Genomic DNA, 21478 nt, shown 5'->3' with positions numbered 1-21478 from the left:
TGGTGGCATTTTGCCTGTAATTTTTTGGCTTGTATCACTTTAGATAAATGAGCGAAGTCTGTGTTATCTTTAATAGGTGCACTCACACACTTTGGCCAAAAATCAGCTCATGTCTTTTTGCCATTTTATTCATCCATATCAAAAACAAGTTGAGGCTGAGAATGTTAATACGCATCTCTTGCTGAATGCCTCCCTAAGTACCCAGTTCAGTCGGTCCAGTTCAGTTTTTATCAGCGTTAGAACAGTCACAGATTGCAGTATTGTCATGGGTGTACTGTATAAATGTCAGCACTGTATTTAGCCCCTGATATACCTGACAACTGTAGGAGAATTTCTGAGCAGAGGCCACAAATCCCTTCTTGACTGAACCCCCTTGCTATTGTTCACCTTGAAAGGCCATGTGATGCTTTGATAGTTGAAGTGACAGGAATGAGTGCAAAATATGCAAAGCCCACTGTAAATCCCATCAAGTGGAGTGAATTACCAGTAGTCTGGAGAGAATTGGCCATCTGCTTCCAAGATTTGTCAACATGGAGGTCAAAAGTGCTCCTCATGCATGCAGGTCTGCACCTCAGAGAGAAAACAGCAGCGGAAAACCTTGAATAACACCAGGCACTTAAAGGGAGGTCTAATCAAAAAGGGATCAAAAGTTAGTAATTGGCAACTGGCTGCATTGAGGGAGTTTAGGGGAGCTGTTTAACTGAAAATGCCTTATTTTCAGACTTGCTGTGATTAAAGTACCTGTTGTGATTATGATTGGAGTGCTTCAAGTTGTTGTGCCTTTTAATACACAATCATAATTAGGTCTGAACAATAACTTTGTGTGTGACAAACATTTGAAAACCTGTTGCAAAGATATAGAAAAAAAGGCCTGGCAAGAGAGAGGTCAAGAAAGGATGTCTCACCGCTGTGGTTGTTCAGCCTTCATTATTAATTTAGCCTACTTAATTATTGATCAGAACAATGCTTAAAATGGGTGGGGTGTGTGTGTGTGTGTGGGGGGGGTCTCCTCGTTCTTCTTAGTGTTGTGAAATTCCAGGTAGGTAGGAGGAGATGCATTTGGCTGACAAGCTCTCTCTTTTAGACAAGTAAGTGCTTCGCTTGCCATCTTAATCGTTAGCATATAAACATTACCTTTTCAATATTTGATGTTTGCCAGCTTGTTTTCGTTAATTATTCAGCTCACTGTAATCTCCTCCTGGAACGGCAGGGCAGGAGCAGGAAGTGTAAGTTTTCCAGGCTTCTGAAACAGTGCAACTTGGGCTGTGCACCTGAACCTGGATCAACCAGCATACATTAACATTTTGTGGTAGGTTCATTGTAATCGGTGCGCTGAGAGCAAAAAGAAATCATACAGGACCCAGGTTTGATTCCAACCCAGGCCCTTTACTGCATGTCATTCCCAACAACCCACCCCCGTTTCCTGTCACTCACCAGCTGTTCTACAAGAAAGGCAAAAAGCCCTAAAAATAATCTAAAAAAAATCATACATAGTAAAGTAAAACTAGAGCCCATCCAGCTGTGTTGCAGCAATCCCCAACAGACAATGAATGTGAGCCGGGAGCCTAAAGTGCCTTATCGAGTTCCTACCTCCCTACTGGTGTACTTACTTGGACCACACCTATCTTCAGATTTGGCCGTGGTTGTGATAACAATTGCACACCTGTAAAGTTTTGTCACTACATCGTGCACGGGTTGTGATCAGCCTGTTCTCATTCCGAACTCATCAAATACCCCCAGTCGGTCAGTGATTTCGGCGTCAGACAACGTGGCACAAACGCACCATTTGCAGAGGTGTGATACACCAGTCAATTTGAAACGCTGTTGGCAACAAAGTAATATGAGGAGCTGGTGGGTGGTGGATGGGTCAAACTAACCCTGGACTTTGACCTGGAAACTATTATGTTATTTTTCTAAGCCTAACCACAGGCTTTTGTTGCAAAAGGAAAATAAATGTCAATACCCATTTTTTTTCCCAACATTGTGCGTTTATTTTGAAAAAAAAAAGACTGCATCTAACAAGCAGAAATTGCACATATCCTGTGAAAATGGAAGTGTATTTTGAAAAGACACACTGTATTTTGCAGGCGTAAATTGACATGTTGTCATAGAATGAACAAATAAAAAAAAGCAGTTTTTTGTCTTGTTTTTTGTTTTAAGTTTCTGTTCATGCACTGTTCAGGCAATGTTAAGGAATCTATATTGTTTGAAAAGTATAGTTGTAGCATTATTGTCGGAAAACCCCCCAAATAATACCCAACCCTAGTTTTGATGGTCCCACAGTATTTCCCATCATACCAAATGATTGAATAGATTCATTAACTCATCAAGGACATTTTTGATAATCAATACTTCTAGAACTCATTTCCATCATATAGACTGAGCTCCCAAACACTGGCATTTATAGTTTATGTCTGCTGGTGATAATATCTTTGAACACTGAAAATGCTCAAGTTAAAAGATACCTCTTATCAAGAGGATGTTGCTTAGTATTGATTTCAACTTTTTGTGATCTATGCCCAAGTGTTGGCAGGAAAGAGAAAAGTGTTTTGCAACATTTACTGTCACTTCTCTGATTTCCTTTCCTTTGCTACACAGGCACTCTATTTTTTATTCTTTCCCTGACAGGCACTCTGTAGTTGTAAGAAGTGACTTTCAGCTCAGAAATGTATCCCAGGTGTTGGGAGACAGAACAATAACAGTAAATGCTTTACTTTGTTAAATGGTGCGGATGTGGATGTTACATTCTCTAAAAACTCAATGGGTGTGCAGAGCTGTCAGGGTTAGTATCTTTATCTACTCAACAAGGAAAGCGATTTGTCTTTGGACAAACCTAGGAGCTCAAACTGTGGACATCTGAAAAGGAGCTATTGAACAAAGAAATCCACTTATCATGTTTAGATTTAAACTACGCTCTGAGCTGATTCTTACAAACACAATAAGTTTCACTGTAGGAAAAATGTCCCTGACAGCCCTTATTTTAGACACATTTATGACAAAAGCTTTTGTTTTTCTGGCATAGAGAAATTGCTTTTTAACAGCAAATCTTGTTCATAGTGATGTTGATATTTTTCTTAACTTATGCACTTTGCAGAATTTAAAACAGCTGCCTCTTGAGAGAATCTAAAAGGAATTGTAGCTATGGAGAATTTGTATTATGGGTAAAAGAAAGAAAGAAAGAAAGAACATCCCTTGAAAACTAAATTGCATGTTAGAATGATTTTGTGACTTTTATTACTGTGTCAGTAACAGCATTTTAAGAATATCTATCTATCTATCTATCTATCTATCTATCTATCTATCTATCTATCTATCTATCTATATATATATATATATATATATATATATATATATATATAATATTGTATTCCCTGAGCTTGTATGTGACATGTAGGAGAAACTGCGTCTCAGGTTGCACCAGTACTGTAAATCTATATTTGTACTTGCTTTAAGGCAATCATAGTATAGTATAGTATATAATTAATTGAGATCTGCGTAGACCTTTCTTTGAAGCTAGAAACCCCGTTGGCCCTGATGTTTCTGAGAGGTGATCATCTGGGAGATTTATTCTATTATGTTCTCTACTTGTTCCATTCAGAAGCTTGACATGCATAACAAAAGCAGATATGTCACTTGCAACCTTGTAAACCATTCACAGGAACAATCTCTCTTGCGATTCTAGTGTAGAGAAACTGCCTTTTTTTGTTTAATCTATGAGTCTTTATTGTTTAGTTGTTTGTAAGGATGACTCCATCTGTAATGAATCCCTCTAAGTTTTTGTTTACAAGTGATAAATGTGTTCTTCTTACTGGCGCCTGGAGATGTCCAAGCGCACATCTGTTTCTCGGTAAAAAAGACATTTTAATGGCACAAGGAGGAGCCACATTCTTTGTTTTTCCCTTAAATATAAAAAGAATAGCTTCTTTTTTGGTTTTCCATTGTCGGCTTTCCAAAAACCTTGAAAAATAAAAGCAGAACTATCAAACTACCAAATTAGTTGCTTGGAAATATATCACTCAAAAAACATTTCTGACTAAGAGTCCACCAGCTGGTGTGAAAAGGATCTGATGTTTTCCCATTTATATACACCTAGCCAGTAGGATGATTGTCGTCATAACAATGCCTCTCTCCGGTGGGAATCACCATGCCAGTTGCCTGGGTGCCAATTTTTTAGCGGCTGTCCAGATTGCCTCGTTTGGCCCTCTTTGGGCTAAGGGCTTTGTTCCATCCATGCACTCCAAGCGTCGAGACCTCTCATGTCACTGTTCTTGGCTCGATGATTGTATATTTGCACAGAGAGCTTGCACTTTATGGTCATTCAGGACCCTGGCAAATAGCAGGTTCATTTTAACATTGGGCCTCTCTTCCATGGGGTATTATTGCCTGATAGGTTGTTCCATGCCAAGGAGGGCTTTTAGAAGTAGGGAAGGGCATCGGTTATTACAGCTAGGTTACAGAAGGTGTTGAGTCTAAGTGTCTATTATAATAAGAATTTCTATGAATAGAAAGTAGCATTGTAAAATATCTGGCTCGTGATGTCGATGGTGAATAGTTTTTTTGTGGGGTGATAAAATCTGCCTGTTTTCTGCCAGAGCAATAGGGTTCATTTTGAGTCTCATTAAACTTTTTTTATTTGAGTACAGCACTTGTGAGGTTTTGTATCAATAGCACCTGTAAAACTTTAAATTATAAAGGTTGTGGAAGTGATTATCACTTATACAGTAGAACTGTACATTTATTTTAAACTGTTTTTAATTGTATTTTAGCCATAGAATGCAAACATAATGGACATATCTACCGTGATGTCACCCATTGGTTTATGGACCAGTACTGTCCACACGCTTTGAGAGAAGCTTGAAGCTTCGAGTTTGGCATTTTGACTTGCCATCTTAGATTTTTAGAGCCATAAGTGACCATAGTTGAGATAAGTTGGAGATAACTGTAACACTAACTGTTAGCTGGTTGCATTTAGAGCTATGGTGAATTTGACATTTGTGTTCCCCATAGCGGACATCATGTCAAAAGAGAATATCTTTATAACATGAGTTCAGCTCTCATTTCGGAGAGCTGAAATCAGATTAAATAAAGTTAATTAAATTACCTGAAATTTAATTCTATCACTTTGAAAAGATGTTTGGGCATCGATATGTTCATTTTATATTCCCTTGATCTGAGACACATCTAAAATACTTTGCATTCACAGCTTTAAATTTTTTCTGTGAGGCTACTGAACATGAACTGAGACAAATGAAGAAACAAACCATGCATTGAACATCTGCGAACATCAAAGATAAGTATATTTGTTCATCCTCTGCTTCAGATTCCAGTTATACCACGCATTCTGGATTTCAGGCTCCTCTTGAATTACAGTATTTGTCATATTTAATGCTTAATTAAACATTATATATATGTTTTGACTGCCACACCCAAATGCTGCTGCAAACTTTTTCTCAGGTTTTAGTTTATTATCCTAACCAGCAGGGACAATAACATAAAGTGTTGCATCTCTAACTCTAGTCAGTGTATCAGTCTCCACAGTTCTCTGTTTGGCTGGTTTGGTCTTGTTTTGCTTGTTTTGCAAGCTTATTTTGTTTGTCATTTCTTCAGAATATGAGATGCAAAGAAGTAATTGGCTTATTTGTGCCAGCAGGCTGTTCTCATTCACCGTTCATACTTACACCTACAAAAAGTAATACTGTGTAATTCTAACATAACCCACGTAATCTTGAGCTAGGAGGCGGTGATGATGTGAACAATGGGCTGCGGTTTTCAGGAGACGTCATATCAAGCCCCCAGGAACAGTCCTGACCTTTAAAGCAAATTTGACTTAGTGGCCAAAAATGGAATTACAACTTCTGGGTTTGTCATGTGATGCCATGGGGCCAAAAAAAACCTATAGATTTACATTGTGAAAGAGATGTTTGTAAATCAGTGGATACATTTTTTTAGCACCACAACCCCAGCTAATTGACTCCATCCATTGTCAGCATTGGATCCATTTAATATGGTAACATTTTGAAAAACAACAACACCACTATTCAATAATTTCATCCCCATTCAAGTTAAACCAGAAGTTAGCTGCTCAGCCAGCAAAAACCTCTTGTCCGCCCGCTCTGTGGGCTACACAGTGCTGAAGAGAATTTTGTACCTGCAAAGTCAAACTTTTTTTGCTTTATGCGCCACTGAGCAACTCTCATAGGAATGAACAGGGCTCAACACTTTGTCAAGTTCTCTCTATACAACCAATGCGTAGAGTTAAGAATGACAGTGTCTGCATAGGGAGGTTGTCAGGGTGGATAGATGGGCCAAACATACACAGGGCTTTAACCTAGGAGACCCCTGTTCATGTTCCTTTTGAAATCAAATACATTTTTGAGTTAAATTACTTGTGTACGTAACTTCATGCCATCATGTCACATCATGTCGTAATGTTATATCAGGTACGCCCAACCATGACTCTTTTAAGGGCTGCTAATTTGGGAAACGTAAGTTGTTAAGCAACATCATGTTTTTGAAGACACATACAAATAATGACATTTAAATTGTGTCAGTACAAGACGAAGCTACAATTAGTCTGTCGGGTTCATTGCCCTGCATGTGCTCTTGAGCCAAAGGGAACAACCGAAGCTTGATGAACTATTAAGTCTGATAACTACATATCTTATATTTCTTTGTCATCAACACATTCACAAAGAGTTTGGGCAGGGATACTTAAAATGTGACAGTTATACTGCTAAAGATTAAATCAAATATAATAAATGCTAAACAAAAGCATACAACAGCAAAATGTTAAACTTGGCATTAGAAAAGCTGTGGGTTAACCACAAACAGCAAAGCAGCCTATCATTTATGAATATACTGTAATTTTGTTTTGCATATCTGCAGATTTATGCAGATACTGACATATCTGTGATAAGCTTATATAACTGCTATATCAGTCAGGCTCTAGTGTCTCGTAAAGCTGATGTTGCAGATTTTATAGATGCATAATAATGACTTTTACACTAAGCCTTCCAAAACACAGCCACACGCGTGCACTCGCTCGCACACACACACACACACACACACACACACACACACACACACACACAGTGTGAACAAAATTATAATCACAAAAGAAATAGTCTTACTGTATCTCAGGACTACACAACATCCCAAAACAGGGTGTAATCAGCCCCCTTGGTGTTATCATCAGGTAATTAGTAATTCATCATCAGAGTAACCACAGAGTATGTTTTTTTTATCTCATTAAATTTCCACCTTAACAGCTGAAGTCATGGGGTTTAATAAGATAATGCTACTGGAAATGTTTTCATCCTCATGACTCAATATCAGTGTGTCCTGTGCCAATATCTCCAGTTACCTATTAAATTGAGTTGAACTTTTTCACCAGCAATTTGAATTTACTTCAACAGCAAACTTAAAAATCACCTTTGCTCCTTTGACGTTTGAATTAACAAGTTTATACTGCAGGGTAAGTGCCCCACAAGGATAAATCATAATGCTTTAACAAAAACATTTCCAGCTCTATGTCAGCTGAAATTCGCTTGGATGTACTTTGAAATGCATAAGCCTGCATGTACATGGGGTTGCTTTTTGTAAGCAATCAGTTCAGGTAGACTAATAGCCCCGAGCCCAGTCTAGTCTCATGCCCATGTGACTCTTTGATTTGATTCAGGATACTTTGTTGGAGTCATTTGAGATCCCTAACGCAGCCTGAATCGGATCATATCCCAGGTTTGCCTCACCAGGACAACGCCCTGGAGTAAGCCTCGCTCTGCACAAACAGATATCACAAGAAAACCCTGAATAAATGAGAAGACAATCAGTGCTTCTATACGAGGCGCAAAATGATGTGAATAATATGCTACGGCCTCTACAGTCACCAGGTGTCACCGCTATTGAACACCTATGGGACTTGCTGTATTAAACAGTGCTGTTCAACGCCATCATCTCAACACCAAATGAAGAAATATCTTTTGTTCATGCTTTCAGTAGAGACCAGAGACTAGTTTTTTTTCCATGTATTTCATCATTTTGGCAGCTAAGGACAAGGATGTGTACTAGCATTGTCTTTTTAAAGTGCACAGTATGTGATCAAAGAGAGCATTGTGCTGTGGGAGCCATGACTAATGGTAGACGCTCATTATGGACGACCCTGGACGGGGCTCAGGTTAGAGATGCTTGAGGGCTGAACAGAGAAACACTTCGTCACTGATTTCTCTTGTTGGCTTTGGTCCTCCAGGTTTTGATGACCGGGACACAGATCTGTTCTTGTGCGACACCAACACATGCAAGTTCGATGGAGAGTGTCTAAGAATTGGGAACATGGTGACGTGCATTTGCGACTTCAAGGTAAGACCTGGGATGTTTCTGTCATTGTTTTACTGTTGTTTTTTTCGGAATGTTTGGTGTTAATTATATTCATTAAAATCCTTTCCGAAAGGCAACTGTCCGATCATAGTTTAGCAACCATAACTAATTACAGCAGACCTGTAAAGCTTTGGATTTTATTGCAAGTTGAAGCAGTGTGCTTGGAGCTGGAGAAAGAACATTACTCTGCATTTAGTTGAAGAGTGAAAAGGGTGGTGTCTTTTTTAAAAGCCACTTTTGACCCAAAAAACACAAGCAGACGTGTGAGAAATGGATTAAACAGGGTTTTATCCGCTCTAATATGCAAGATGCAAAGGTTAGCACAACTAACTTACTCCCTACTTAAGTGTTACTTCCAAGGCAATTTCATTAATTGCTATATGGAAAAAAAACCCCAAAACAAACAAAGCCCTGTTCATGAATAAAACATTCACTGAGTCGTATTTCTCCACTGTCTCCAATGCGGAGTGTATGAGCAGCTTTGTGAGGCTTTATTGGATTTGAGGAAGTTTACATCCCAGCAACCCAAGCCAACAATACCACAATTATGCTTTAGATTTGTCAAATACGGTTGTCAGTCCTCATCCTAAAAGCGTCTTATCACGTCACGTTGAATGTGAAAGGATACTGTTTGAAGATTTGAACAAGTGAGCTGAACACAGTGTTTTCAATCAGTTCATGGAGCAAATTTTAGCTTAATTAAGTACCTAGCTACAGCCGATAACATCTGCCAGTGACAGCTGTAATTATTTAAGCGAACAAAACTGACAGTCACTTGCTTAAAATGTGAAGTCTGCTTTTGTCCACTTCTGTCTGAAATCTTGGACTCAGTAGCAGTGTTTTCATTAAAAAATGTTGAGCAAATTTTAAGCAAACTTTTGAAATGTTGCAAAAATAAGAGCTTTTTAGGCAAGTCTCAATCAGCGAAAGAACTAGGCTATGTAACTCTTTTCCTACAAAGTCACCTTAAATAAGCGTGAAAGCTCATTTTTCTTTAGGCCAACACAGAAGTTAGCACCACCCAAGTTCCCTCATCAAAAAACCTGTGGGATTTTTCCATCGGATTTTAGATCAATAAAGAAAATGAGCTCTGTGGCAAACAAACCTTCATGATACTTGCACGCTTTCTTTGGCAAGATTATCTTCACAAATGAGCACCACTTTCATGATTTTCGTAGCATAAATGCAATCGCCTGAAGTAAAAAGCTTGCGGCAGGCTATAGGCTATAAATGAACCACAATCTGAGACTTAACATCCCCACCACAACAAGGCTGTAAAGCTGTGTTCGGCATGATGACATTCTGTAGTCTCATTTAGCCACTTGTTAGCAACCACATTTGTCTTCAAAACCCACAAATGGAGTATTAACTGCCATATTTTATGCCGTAGAACAAACCATGGAAGTCTCTTAAGCTTGTGTTAATCACAGATCTTATTTCATAGATCTAACCAAAAACCCCATCCAAAAACTCATTGACTTTGAGACAAGGGAACTGGGAATGCTAAATTGCAAGTTTTAGGATTCATTACTAGTGCACTCTGTTGTTTCAAAAATTGTGATTGTGGGTGGCAAAGCTTAGTCAAGGTTCAGTCGAGGGATTCTGACAGGAGTTGTGGGTTGCTATAGTATTTAGTTGTATAAGAATTTGCTAAAAAGTTCAATTATCTTTTTTTTTTTTTAGAGTTTTTAGTCCAATATATAGTAGAAATTAGTGTATGGTTACATAGTACACCAACAACTGCTGAGAAGAGGCATGAAAGACAGGAAGCTTGGATTAGCATGTTCTGAGACATCCTAATAAAAACATATGTTACTGTTTCTACTTGAAACTTAAAGTGATTCACGTCAAGTGCTTACACACTGTGATTCACAGAAATCAGAAGTGATCTTGAAGAAGAAAAAGCTGGCCGTAGAGCTAGAAAACTCAGCCAGACAGAGCATATGTTAATAAAAACATATGTTGCTGGAAACATATGCTAAGTTGAAGGGTAATATATTATTAAAGTGAAACAATGTTTTTAAAGACTTCTATATAATAAGCTGGATCGAAGTCCATTGTCTTGATTGGACAATATTAGCCCCGTGAGGAGGTGGTTTATGGCTCCCTGTGAAACCCCATGTCCCTATCCTGGACCACTGTACGCTCTACACATTCATAAGCAAGACTGCCACTTATGAGACCAGAGACTGAAAGGCCCTCGTTAATGGCATAAATCTGGGAAATTATGCTGTTCTTGATAATGACTCATACTTAACTTTACGACCAGGCCCATAATAAAAAAGGAGCAAACCAGTCAGCCGAGTATTGATTTTGGTATAACGTTTGCAAGCTTTGCAGACTAATATTCTATGCAGGGCCCTAGATAAATGAAGCCACTGAGATCTGAAGACGTAGCATGTGTTCTCATCCGTCGCTTTTATCAGCACGTCATCAGCGCAGCCAGGCACTAGGCAGGCTGACACTCGATTGGTCACCAGCTTTTATCTCAATTTCGTACTTTCCTGGGAGCAAACGTTAACAGAGGCCTGTAGATAAATGACATTACAGCTCCATTCCTCTTCAGGAGATCTCACACTGATACTGCTGTCGCTGTGCACTGAGGCGCTCTCTCTGCTCTCAGAAAAGAGCAGGTCATACCACAATTTCTGGCTTAATACCAGGGGTCTGAGGTCAACTCATCTATGCATCTTCCGTTTGTTTGTGCCGAGGCTTCCTTTGTTTCATCAGTCAACGTAAACATGACCTTCCTAGCCACGCAACCGTTGCCGTGCCTCGAAATAATCAGTCTCTCTCAATCAGTGTCAAATAAATAGCTTCAACATTTCTCTCCTGTTGGCGGTTCATTCAGGACTGTCAGAGGAGACATGAAAGTTGTATAAATTCTCATCTTGGATGGATTTTCTTTGTTCTAACAGAATCTATCGACGCGTGCACGCACACTCTCACACACAAAAAACCCGAAGGAAGAGACATGCAAGGGGCTCTGTGAAGAGGAAGTGAGTTTGATGTGGTGGAATCAATGGACACTATTCATTGCCAAGATGCATTAGATTCGTCTCACACTGGCTCTTGAAAGAGCCAAGACTTTCACTCACTAACCGGAGTCAAACTGCTGCAAAGCAACACACTCTCTCCCGTACCTGAAAACGAGTTGCTTTTTTCGTCAAACAACGCCATACCCTGACTAATCACATCACATTTCTTTGTAATTCATCTCACAATAGCTGCTGGGAAAAGCTATTGTTGCCAGTTTGGGTTTGTTAATGTCAGGTCACGGTGCTGATTCCCAAAAGAGTCATACATTCTAAAAATATGTGAGCTCGTGGCGCTGTGAAACACTTCAGCTAAAACCGTCCACCAAAGGGTAAATGGCACATTTCATTGCTTTCTGTAATGTTGTTTTGTAAAATATTCTTGGGGTTTGGGAGTCACTATAAATTGTTTTTCATAACACACAAACTGTATGCAGCTCTGACTTTCTTGCATGCTGTTTTCTTTTTAGAGTTCTGGATGAGTGCAGTTTAAATACAGAAATTATATGCATGCATGTTTCTGTGGTTTGTCCGGGTAGTTTTTTTGGTGCATCTTATTTTGTTTTTCTTCAGGATTGTTGACAAATTTAGTCCATAATTCGATTAGTTTTTGTCTTGCAATAACTGTTAAAGGACCAGTTTGTAGGATTTAGGGGCATCTCTTGGTGAAAATTATATATTATAGGCTTAGGTCTATTTCTTCATACCTTTATACCATCCTGATATTTCACTATAAGATAGTTGTGAATCTTTTTTTTATTATTTAAAGCCGTGTTACTGGTGTTAGAAGTCATTGCAGCATGTACTGTGTGTCATTAGTCAAGTGTTGCTGAGGCTGAATACTGATGACCAACAAATCAGTTTTTTAAATAGATTTTTAAGTTTGATAAAGTCTCGTGAACATTTAAATGACAAGAAAAGTATGTTGACTATACATCATTATAACCTGTCATTTATTAATGTGTCTACTATATGATTTCAAAATGTCTCTGTTTTGTTTTTTGTTTGGTTTTTCCTCATTGTTCAGTTTCAGTCTGTCACTTGTCTTTTTGTCAATTTCTATTCTCTGTCATGTCTGACTTTGTAATATTCAGTCTTTTCAATGAAGTTGAATTGGAAAAAAAAGAAAACATTAGACAGCAGCATGGAGGCCAGGGAAAAAAAATACCTATGACCGAATGAATAGATAAAAATGTGCAAAAAAAATGTTGCTAGAGGACTGATTGTTGCGATACCGACACACTAGAGGGCTGCACGGAGATGATGTGTTGAATAAAGTCATGTGGCCAATAATGTGCTTTTGTAGTTGAAGGAGGTCAGAAGAAGATCAAGTCATATGTGGCAGTACTTCCAAACTTTTAGTCCTTTAGTCCTGTAACATTATCCCCGCCCACTCTTTTTCAGCCTAGCTGCTGGTTCCATTAGTAATGACTGACCTCTGGTGGCATGAGCTGTCACAGTAAATCATCTCCTAATCAGTTTCATGGCAATAGGAAAATCTGTATTTTCTTAACAACCTTGTATACTGCAATACCACGTCCACACCTAGTATATAATGTCTATAACTATGTTTTTCTTAGTGCATATTTACCTGAAAATAAGAAAAGTTGAGCTTTCGTAACCTTAGAATTAGCTGTTTGTATCTACTATTGGAGCAGGTCCTCATCCATGGAGTCTGCAATGTTGTTTCTACAGTAGCTCATAATGGACAAACCAAACACTGGCTCTAGATAGGGCCATTCAGGTGTTTGCTTTTTTACGATGGCTACCATAGTTCTCCTACATGCCTGGCACATGAGAGACATTTCAGTTCTGCAACTTCATGAATAGATGGCACTAAATCTTACACACTCGAGCTGTATGTTATCTACTGGTGAAGACATTGCTGAAATGTCAAAGCTCCTTAGTGCAACTTGCCAGTGCAAGCAAGGTGGCCAAAGATACACTCACCAATCACAGCATAATGATTCAGAGACACATGCAGGTCTTGAAAAGGACTTTGCATTAAAGCAGGAAATAGAATGTTTGTGCACTGTATGTATTTCACTTTATTTTTATACCTAGTATGTGTTTTAATTTAGAACTTTTAAACCTTAATGTTAAAATTCTTTTTCAAAATATATGTGATATTATATTAGCCTCCAAGTTATCAATTATTGTTTATCAAACATTTTTTATACATACATTTGAAAAATATGACAATCTGCCAGCTGGAAATATAAATGGCCGACAGGATAAAATTCATGAAAATGCACTGCATTGAAATAAAAATTATTGGCAAAAGACACAAGCAAAGCATCCAGTAAAATGTGTGCCAGCTGCACATCTTTTGAAAGTTCAACTGGCAGAAACAAGTCTTGATGTAGATAATTTTTTTGAAAGGCGTTCAAGTCATAAAGGGCAGGGACTTGGACAACTGGGATGGATGCAGCAGGTTTGTTTACAAATGAGTTACTACATTGCAACAGATTGGGAAAGAAATATTTGTGGAAACGTCCCACGTTTAAGGAGACTCCTGTGGAAGGTTTTGCAGATGAATGGGAGACAGATGTGATCACAGCAGATGTCAGTAATGTGATGGGTCATTTATGTCAGGATTACTTACAGCTCAGCGCTGCTAACTACAGGCCAGGAAGTACTTACAGTCTTCCAGATTTAGGACAGATTTACTACGTGTCAATAAAATACGTACAAGAAAGTTCAGCAAGTGAATGCAAATGTTTTTTTATCTATGGTTGGCACCAGAAAGATCACACCAACTGATTCGTCCCAATATACGACGCCTGGATAATGTCTGAAGTTTGGTTCACAGTCAGGACACAGAGCAGTGGCTCCAGAGACACAGCCTGCTGACTGCTGGGATATCTTTAGGTTTGACCCCAGAATGATGCAGAGCAAACAAGACAATCACACCAAAATGTTTGTAGTGATTCACTGGCACATAGCACTGTTGCTTTGTTACTTAACCCTGCAGGATGCTTACCGTGGCATGGTAGAGGACATCCGGCTTGTTTGCAAGGATTTTGTTAGAGCAGTTCAGTTCATAGTGCCATGTTGAATGATGATGGTGACGATGATGACGTTTTACACAGATGAATCACCCCAGCCTTTATCTATAGCCTGTGTAATAACAAAAATAGATGGTGGTCGACATGCCCCCACATTGGGAAAACAGGCACAGGAGTATTGACACTGAAGCTAAGCAATGTGCTGCTGTGGACAGGGACAGCAGCAAAATGTATTTTAGCCTCCTAAAAAAATCAATAACAGTTTAAGTGTACGTTATGTTTAAGATATTTCCATCTCATACCCTTTCTGTCAGACAGCTTTCTGTGTGCTTCCTATCTGTGCTCTCGTCAAAGCCACCAAAATCAATTGAGAGGAAAAAGGATATTTAATCTAGCTGAACACCATAGCTGCTGGTCGGCTGCTTACTCTATCAGTTAGTTTGTGTTATTGTGTGACTTTGGTGAATCTGAACTAGTAATAATAATAATTAGCACATAAATGATTGAGTCATATTGGGAAAAAAACAGAATTACAGTATTTGTATTAAAATATTTCTTTTTCCATTAATTTTCAAATATCCGTAAAAAATTTCTCAGTTGCTCAGGTAAATTCCATCATTCTGCTGCTAAAAAATACAATAATTATTGCGACTGCAGGCTCCAAGAATGAGGTTTCACCCACATTCAAAATGCATTAAACCATTTTTTTACCCCAATGTGAGAGTGCAGGAAAGTGTTTAAATGGTATTTAAATTTAAATGAAAAGACGATAAAATCACCATAACTCAGAGAAGTTTATGTCTCCTCCTTGGGGCTATTTTTAAAAACACAAGAGCTCTAAAGATTTCACTGAATGCTTCATCGAGTAGTGTCTTATAACACCATTGCAGTCATTGACTTTGAGTCACAAAAATGAATTGTAGTCAGCAGTGGCAGGCTTGATGCTCATATTGGCACAATAAAGATGAAATGTAAAATAGAAACATTCTTTGGTTGAGTCCAAATCATTGTTATTACATTTGAGACTGTCGCTGACCTGTCGGCATGCAAACCATGTATGCTGTCTTTCAGCAGAAAAAACAAAAGAAGCATCATTTTGTTCGGCCGCAAATTTCTTAGGAGGAGGTTTGAGTGGGTGGCAGACCGCTGTGCACATTCTGTCTTCTACAGACTGTAAACGCTGGTTTCTTTTACCCATGATCGTGATCTTTCCCTATTACCCAAAGAATTTTGGTTGCTCACACCTAACTCCCACATCCTATGTTGTCCTTTAGTGCAGAAGACTTGCATTTCATTTGCACAAAGCCTGCCTTTTTTCAAAATGTAGGAGATGTTAGCTCCCGGATACAACTAATCTCACTGGATTTCACAGCTAAATCTGGTGTTCAATTTCAATCATTTCATTTCCTGCCAAAAAAATGCCCATGGTTATGTAATTCAAGAGTGAAAGCTGATTGCAGATATACTGTATGAGTGTCCCTGCATATGTCAGCAGATATATAACTAGAGATGTTTAAATGTTCCCATCAGTATCATGGTCACAATTCTTAAAAAAAAAGCACATAAAGGGATTTTAGAAATGTGTCAATGTACGAATGTCAGAAAGTGCTCCAGGGATGATGCTTGGTTCCCTTGTCAGAAACCTATGGGATTTTTCCATTGGAATTAGCATTTTTGCAGAAAATAAGCTCTGTGGCAAACAAACATTTATGATTAGTGATGTCCTAATTAAGTTTTCACTGTCACTAATCTGAGTCATTTAGTATTGAGTATCTGCCAATAGCGAGTGCTGATCTGATACTTCTATTTTCCTAAAAAATACAGCTGCAAAATGCACACTTTAAGTACTTTAAAGTTTACTTTATTGAAATCAATAAATAAAGTAGCTTACATGTGATAACTGAAAAGCTCTGTAGTCCCTGCACAAAAGCTGTTACCTAATATGTTTCTTAATTTATTTATTTTTACAAAATGTCAAAGTAAAGAAAAAACAACAAACCTTCAACCACTCTGGCCTTATCGCTGTCCGGAGTAAATTTCTTTATACCGTCTACACTGGAGGTTATTCTTCAGTGTTGGTTGCCTAGGTGCAGCCTTGTCTGAGTTACCTGAATGAACTCAATTAAGTGATTATTGTAGGTGTCAATGCATCCTTTGTGCAGATTAGGCTACATTAATAAATGACTATTTCTGGCATTTTGCTTAAGCAAAATTTGTTGCGGGTGCAGTTATCCTGACCTCTGCACTGCTGTCTGTCTCTCCTCCGTGCAGGCCGGTGAAACACTGTATGCTATGGATTCGAGCATAACACCAGACTCTCACACCGAGCTGATGTAACAACTGCTTATTACTCGAGTAAATAACAAACAGTCTCAAAATGTTACTGCATTTTTGTGTTTTTTATGGGATTCGCCTCAGGTGGCGTTTAGTCCCTGCTATTATACACACACAAGAGCTCAGTGGAGAGGACAGTTGGAGAACTGACGAAGGCTGCACTCAGCATTGCTCAATTGAGCCAATCCCCATCAGCGAAAACATGCCTTGATCTGCCCCGATACAGATCTTTGGGATCAGATCGGGACATCCCGATTTATGATACTTACACGTTTTGTTCGGCAAGATAATCTTCACAGATTAAAACCACTTTGATGATTTTTGAAGCCTAAATGCAATCGGCAGAAGTAAATAGCTTACGTTAGGCTTTAAAAAACTACACCACGGTCAAATGACTTAACATCCCGACCACAAAGAAGCTGTAAAGCCGTGTTTGACTTGATGGCACTCTGTAGTCTCATTTAGTCACTTAATAGCAACAAGCAGGGTATTTACTGACATATTTAATATCATAAAATAAAAAGTAAAAGTCTCTTCAGCTTGTATTAACCACAAACCTTATTTCAGGCATCTAACCAAAAACTGATTAAATAAACACCCTTTGACTTTAAAGTGAGGGAACTGGTGGTACTAAAATGCTAACTTATTTGCGAGTTTTAGGACTCATGCCTGGGGCTCTCTATTTCATTTGGGGTTATCCTAACCCTAAACTCCCAAACCAGAACTCAATCCGTATATCGTTTGGCCTAAATGTCAATCAGCGTCATCATTTAACTTGGTGTTACGAACTGCCTTAACATCCCTACCACAACAAGACTGTAAAGCTCGGCATGATGATGTTCTGTAGTCTCTTTCTGTTAGCAGTCGCCTTTTTTAAAACGCCTGAAACAACACATGAAAGTCTTTAAAGCTTGTGTCAACCACAAGGTATCTGGCCAAACAACCGTTCAAAAATCCCATCGACTTTGAGACAAGGGAACCTGGAGTGTTAAAATGTTTCATTTCTTGGTTTTAGGATTTTTGAAGCACTTCATATCATTGTTTTTCCAAAGTCCAAATATCAGTCTTTATATTTAGATTTGCGTACTTATAGTCAACATACATAGACGTGAAAACATGTTCAGTTGGTGCACACAGTCGTAAATTCTGGGCTGCATGCAGACTTCCACACCAGAACCTCATGGAGGTGGACACATGAGTACATTTACTTCACATGGACCCTCACGGCTACACAGACAGAGAAAATACCATTTCAGCTTATGTAACATCAGTTCACACATTAGTGGTTTAAAATCATCACTATACGTGCAGACAGTATCCTCTGACATCCTAATATGCATCATAATGCGCGTTCAGTCAGCATAGCGTAGTTATTGACTTTATATAAAAGATAATGTCGGTAGCACATTTGGCCTTCAATATGCTCCCTGCTGGTTGTTTGATGTGGCTACTATTCGCTGTAATGCCTGACCTCAAATTGCTCTCCCGCCTTTCACTGCCGGAAGCCGTCTAATGTTTGGGTTGTGATGGCTGGACTGCTAAAGCTTGCTGCACTTCAGAGAGGGATGAGAGCTAATGTGGGTTCATATGATGTTGATGGGAGGGTGTGGAAGGGCAGCGCGTCCTTCATATTGCACTAAACAAGGACTTGTGAAAATGCTTTTGGTACACACCTCTCAAAAACACTCACAAACGCTAGTCGCCCTCTCCCTCCTCCTCCACTTTCCTTGCTCCAACTCTCCTTTAGCACACGTAGAAACACATCTTCACACAATTATGTAAAATAATGAAATACCTCCGATTACACAGATACACACATATTCACACAGGCCCAGGTGGTACTGACACCGGCTTCTGATGCAGACCCCATTCCATATATTTGCATTCATTTATCATCCTTTTATCCAGGGCCATGTGAACGGACTGGGACTGAGATTGTGAGGAACGGTGAATTTATTTCCTGATGCAGGCCCGTAGAGGCGGCTGCACTTACAGCCTGTAGCAGCAGGGACCCCGACAAAGATGATGATGAGCATTCATCTGTGACTAAGGTGACAGAACATAAAATGCCAGCCTCATCTCAGGGTTGCTTATCAGACCTTTCATAAACCTGAATGCACTTTTGTTTTCACACTGTACAAAATCAATTACAGCAGCTGATGCTGAGTGATGATGAGATCGCTGAAGAGGGCCCTTTACTTTATTTTGAAGTCGCAGCTAAAGGCTAAAAGCAATTGGATAAGCCCTACTTTTTCGGAATAAGTCATTTACGTTTGTTGCAATTTGATTTGTTGATTTGTTTAAGGCCACATTTGTCCAGAGGTAGTTTGATCCCTATAATATTACATTAGGAAAAGGCACGTTTGTTTATAATACAAAACAGTCATTCTTGTGCCTTACTGTTACCTAAATTTAGTTGGAACGGTTGGTGTTACTAAAAGCAGTAAAAGAAAAACTGATAAGTGCTCCATGCAAACAGTGCATCTAAACTGAAAGGCTTGTAACTGTGTGGGATGTAAACATTAATGGTGTCCTCCTCGGCTAAGCTATGATGTTGGCTAGCTCAGTGGTGCTAGGTGATCCTACATGAAACCACTCACAAGGTCTGTGGATTATCTTGAGTAACCGGGTCATGATTTCTGGAAAAAGATGTTGCTGTTGAGTTTTTTTTTATGTTTTTAGTTTTTTTTTGCACTGTAAGCACCACAAGGTGACTGCCATTTAGTTCCATTTAGGCTGTTTTCACACATTGTTTGTACCTTTCGAAAGCAAATGTACCAGAATCTGCATTTGCCCACAGAATCAGGGATGCTGTGAACAATGTTCTGACAGAAGAAGGAAATAGTATCTACCTTTTTCTTGAGGGCGCTACTGTAGAAATCATTATGGGTGCCACTTCTGTTGAAATAGTCGAAGGTGCAGGAAGCAATTGTGATGTCAGTCTATGATTAGTCCTAGTGATAAATTTTGGTGGCTAAACAGCGGCTCTTTTTGAAAGTTATTCAACTTCTATTTAGCAAATACTTTGCTTTTTTTAACATGGACCTCTCCATGAGCTGAGTCCTTCATGAAGTTTTGAATTGAATTGAATTGAATTGAATAACAGATATTTGACTAAGGTTAAATTAGCAGAGTTCAGGTACCTGTTGCACTGTCCTTGTCTGTGATGTTACCAACAAGCAGACTTACCTAAATTTGTGGCTACAACAGTGTTAAACATGCACCAAATACAAAAATGGATTGTAACCATCAGTACAGTTTCTACTGCCTACCTAAAGAGAGGAATATGTTGCCATGTGTTTAATACCTGATGGTCCTGTCCTGAAAAATAAAATGTACTCTCCCTTACTGAATCAATATGGAAAGGGAAATCTCCCGTATTTCGTATTCTCGTGCACAGCCTACTCTGCCGATCTGGGGTGGTGGATGGGTAAAACAAACACAGGACTTTACCCCAGAAGACTGGTGTTGGGACTGTGCAAACCAAGTGAGCTTTCCATTATTTTATCATTTTTCTTTTCTTAAACCTAACCTATGTAACATACTTTGCCTAAAACTAATCTATGGAACCTTTAGTTAAGTAGTTAACATCATATTAAGTATTTAATATGACAACTCCATTTGTGGAGAGCTAATACGTTAGATGTCATAGGAACTGTTGTATGAAAATACGTTGTTCCATTATATTTGAGAGAATGCAAACATTTTTACTTCCAAGACTTGGCAACTCACACCAAAACAATCAAGATTGATAAGTAGCACTACAGGTAAGAGAAAAAATATATCATTCTGATTTGGGGTTGACCTATCCCTTTAAAATTTTGGTGCATATTTCCCTTCCTCAAATTTCAAGAAAGATAATCTCAAAAAAGGCACAATTTTGTTGTTTTGCATTGGTGACAGTGTTGGCTGGTGAATAAAGTCAATTCAGTGCTCCTTTTGTTCTGGCTACGCAAATTGATGTAGTCCTCTTTTGCAATAAGATAAGCTGGATTGTTTCATCAGTATTTCGCATAGCCTAATCCTCTTTACTCCAGTGCTTTCAACCCTGCATGTCCTACCGTCACTGTCATTTCTTCCATCCTCTCATCTGTCTTTCCCTGTCATGTCTCCCATGTATGCGGTCCTCTTATTATTTTCGCTGTGCTTGTAGGAGAGTTGTGAGCCTTTGGACTGTTGAAGGTTCAATTCACCCCTAGTGGCTTCTCTCCATGCAAACAGCTTTAATTTTATCTGCTGTGGTTTTGAGATATCCATCTGAAATTTCTGCTGCAACTGCAATATAATGGTGTTGAATGGAGTTTTTTTTCGTTCAAAGCATTTTGTTCTGCTTCAAAACGACTGAAACTTCTTGAACAGAAAAAAACTCTGTAAAGGTCTTTGGATCATCTAGGGTAGTTTGGAAAGGTTACAGAGTTTAATTTTTCACCGCTTTGAGGAGGACGACTCTTCTCTGTTATATTAGAGTCTCAGCAGAGGTATCGGAGTCGGATATCTCATCACGACCGTAAAATAAACCGAAACGATCCGCAGGGCCAAACACCAACTGTGAGAAAACATATTCGCTTTTTTTGTAATTTGGGTCAATTAATTGTTGAGGTTCTTGCATCTCTCCTGTCAGAGGTGTCTGCGGTGAGGCACCACCGCCTCTTGTCTTTGCATGATAAATATACCAATTAAAATCAGCAAGACGAGTTAGCACAGGAGGCAAGTTTCTGAGCCACATAT

General features: G+C 38.9%; 1 protein-coding gene across 2 annotated transcripts in view; it reads left to right on the top strand.

Annotated features, from left to right (window-relative positions):
* The window catches only part of tmeff2a (transmembrane protein with EGF-like and two follistatin-like domains 2a), a 142086-nt gene that overhangs the window by 7354 nt on the left and 113254 nt on the right, over positions 1–21478 (top strand). For both annotated transcript variants that reach the window (XM_088082989.1, XM_042494882.2), the window contains exon 2: positions 8246–8355. In XM_088082989.1, coding sequence (XP_087939115.1) covers positions 8246–8355 — 110 coding nt within the window. The remainder of the gene's footprint in view (positions 1–8245; positions 8356–21478) is intronic.

The sequence above is a fragment of the Plectropomus leopardus genome, chromosome 10, assembly GCF_026936395.1.
Source record: "Plectropomus leopardus strain MGB_pleo_1.0 chromosome 10, ASM2693639v1, whole genome shotgun sequence".
NCBI lineage: Eukaryota > Metazoa > Chordata > Actinopteri > Perciformes > Serranidae > Plectropomus > Plectropomus leopardus.
Note: the sequence above shows the minus strand (reverse complement) of the source record. Positions and strands in the feature narration are given on the sequence as shown.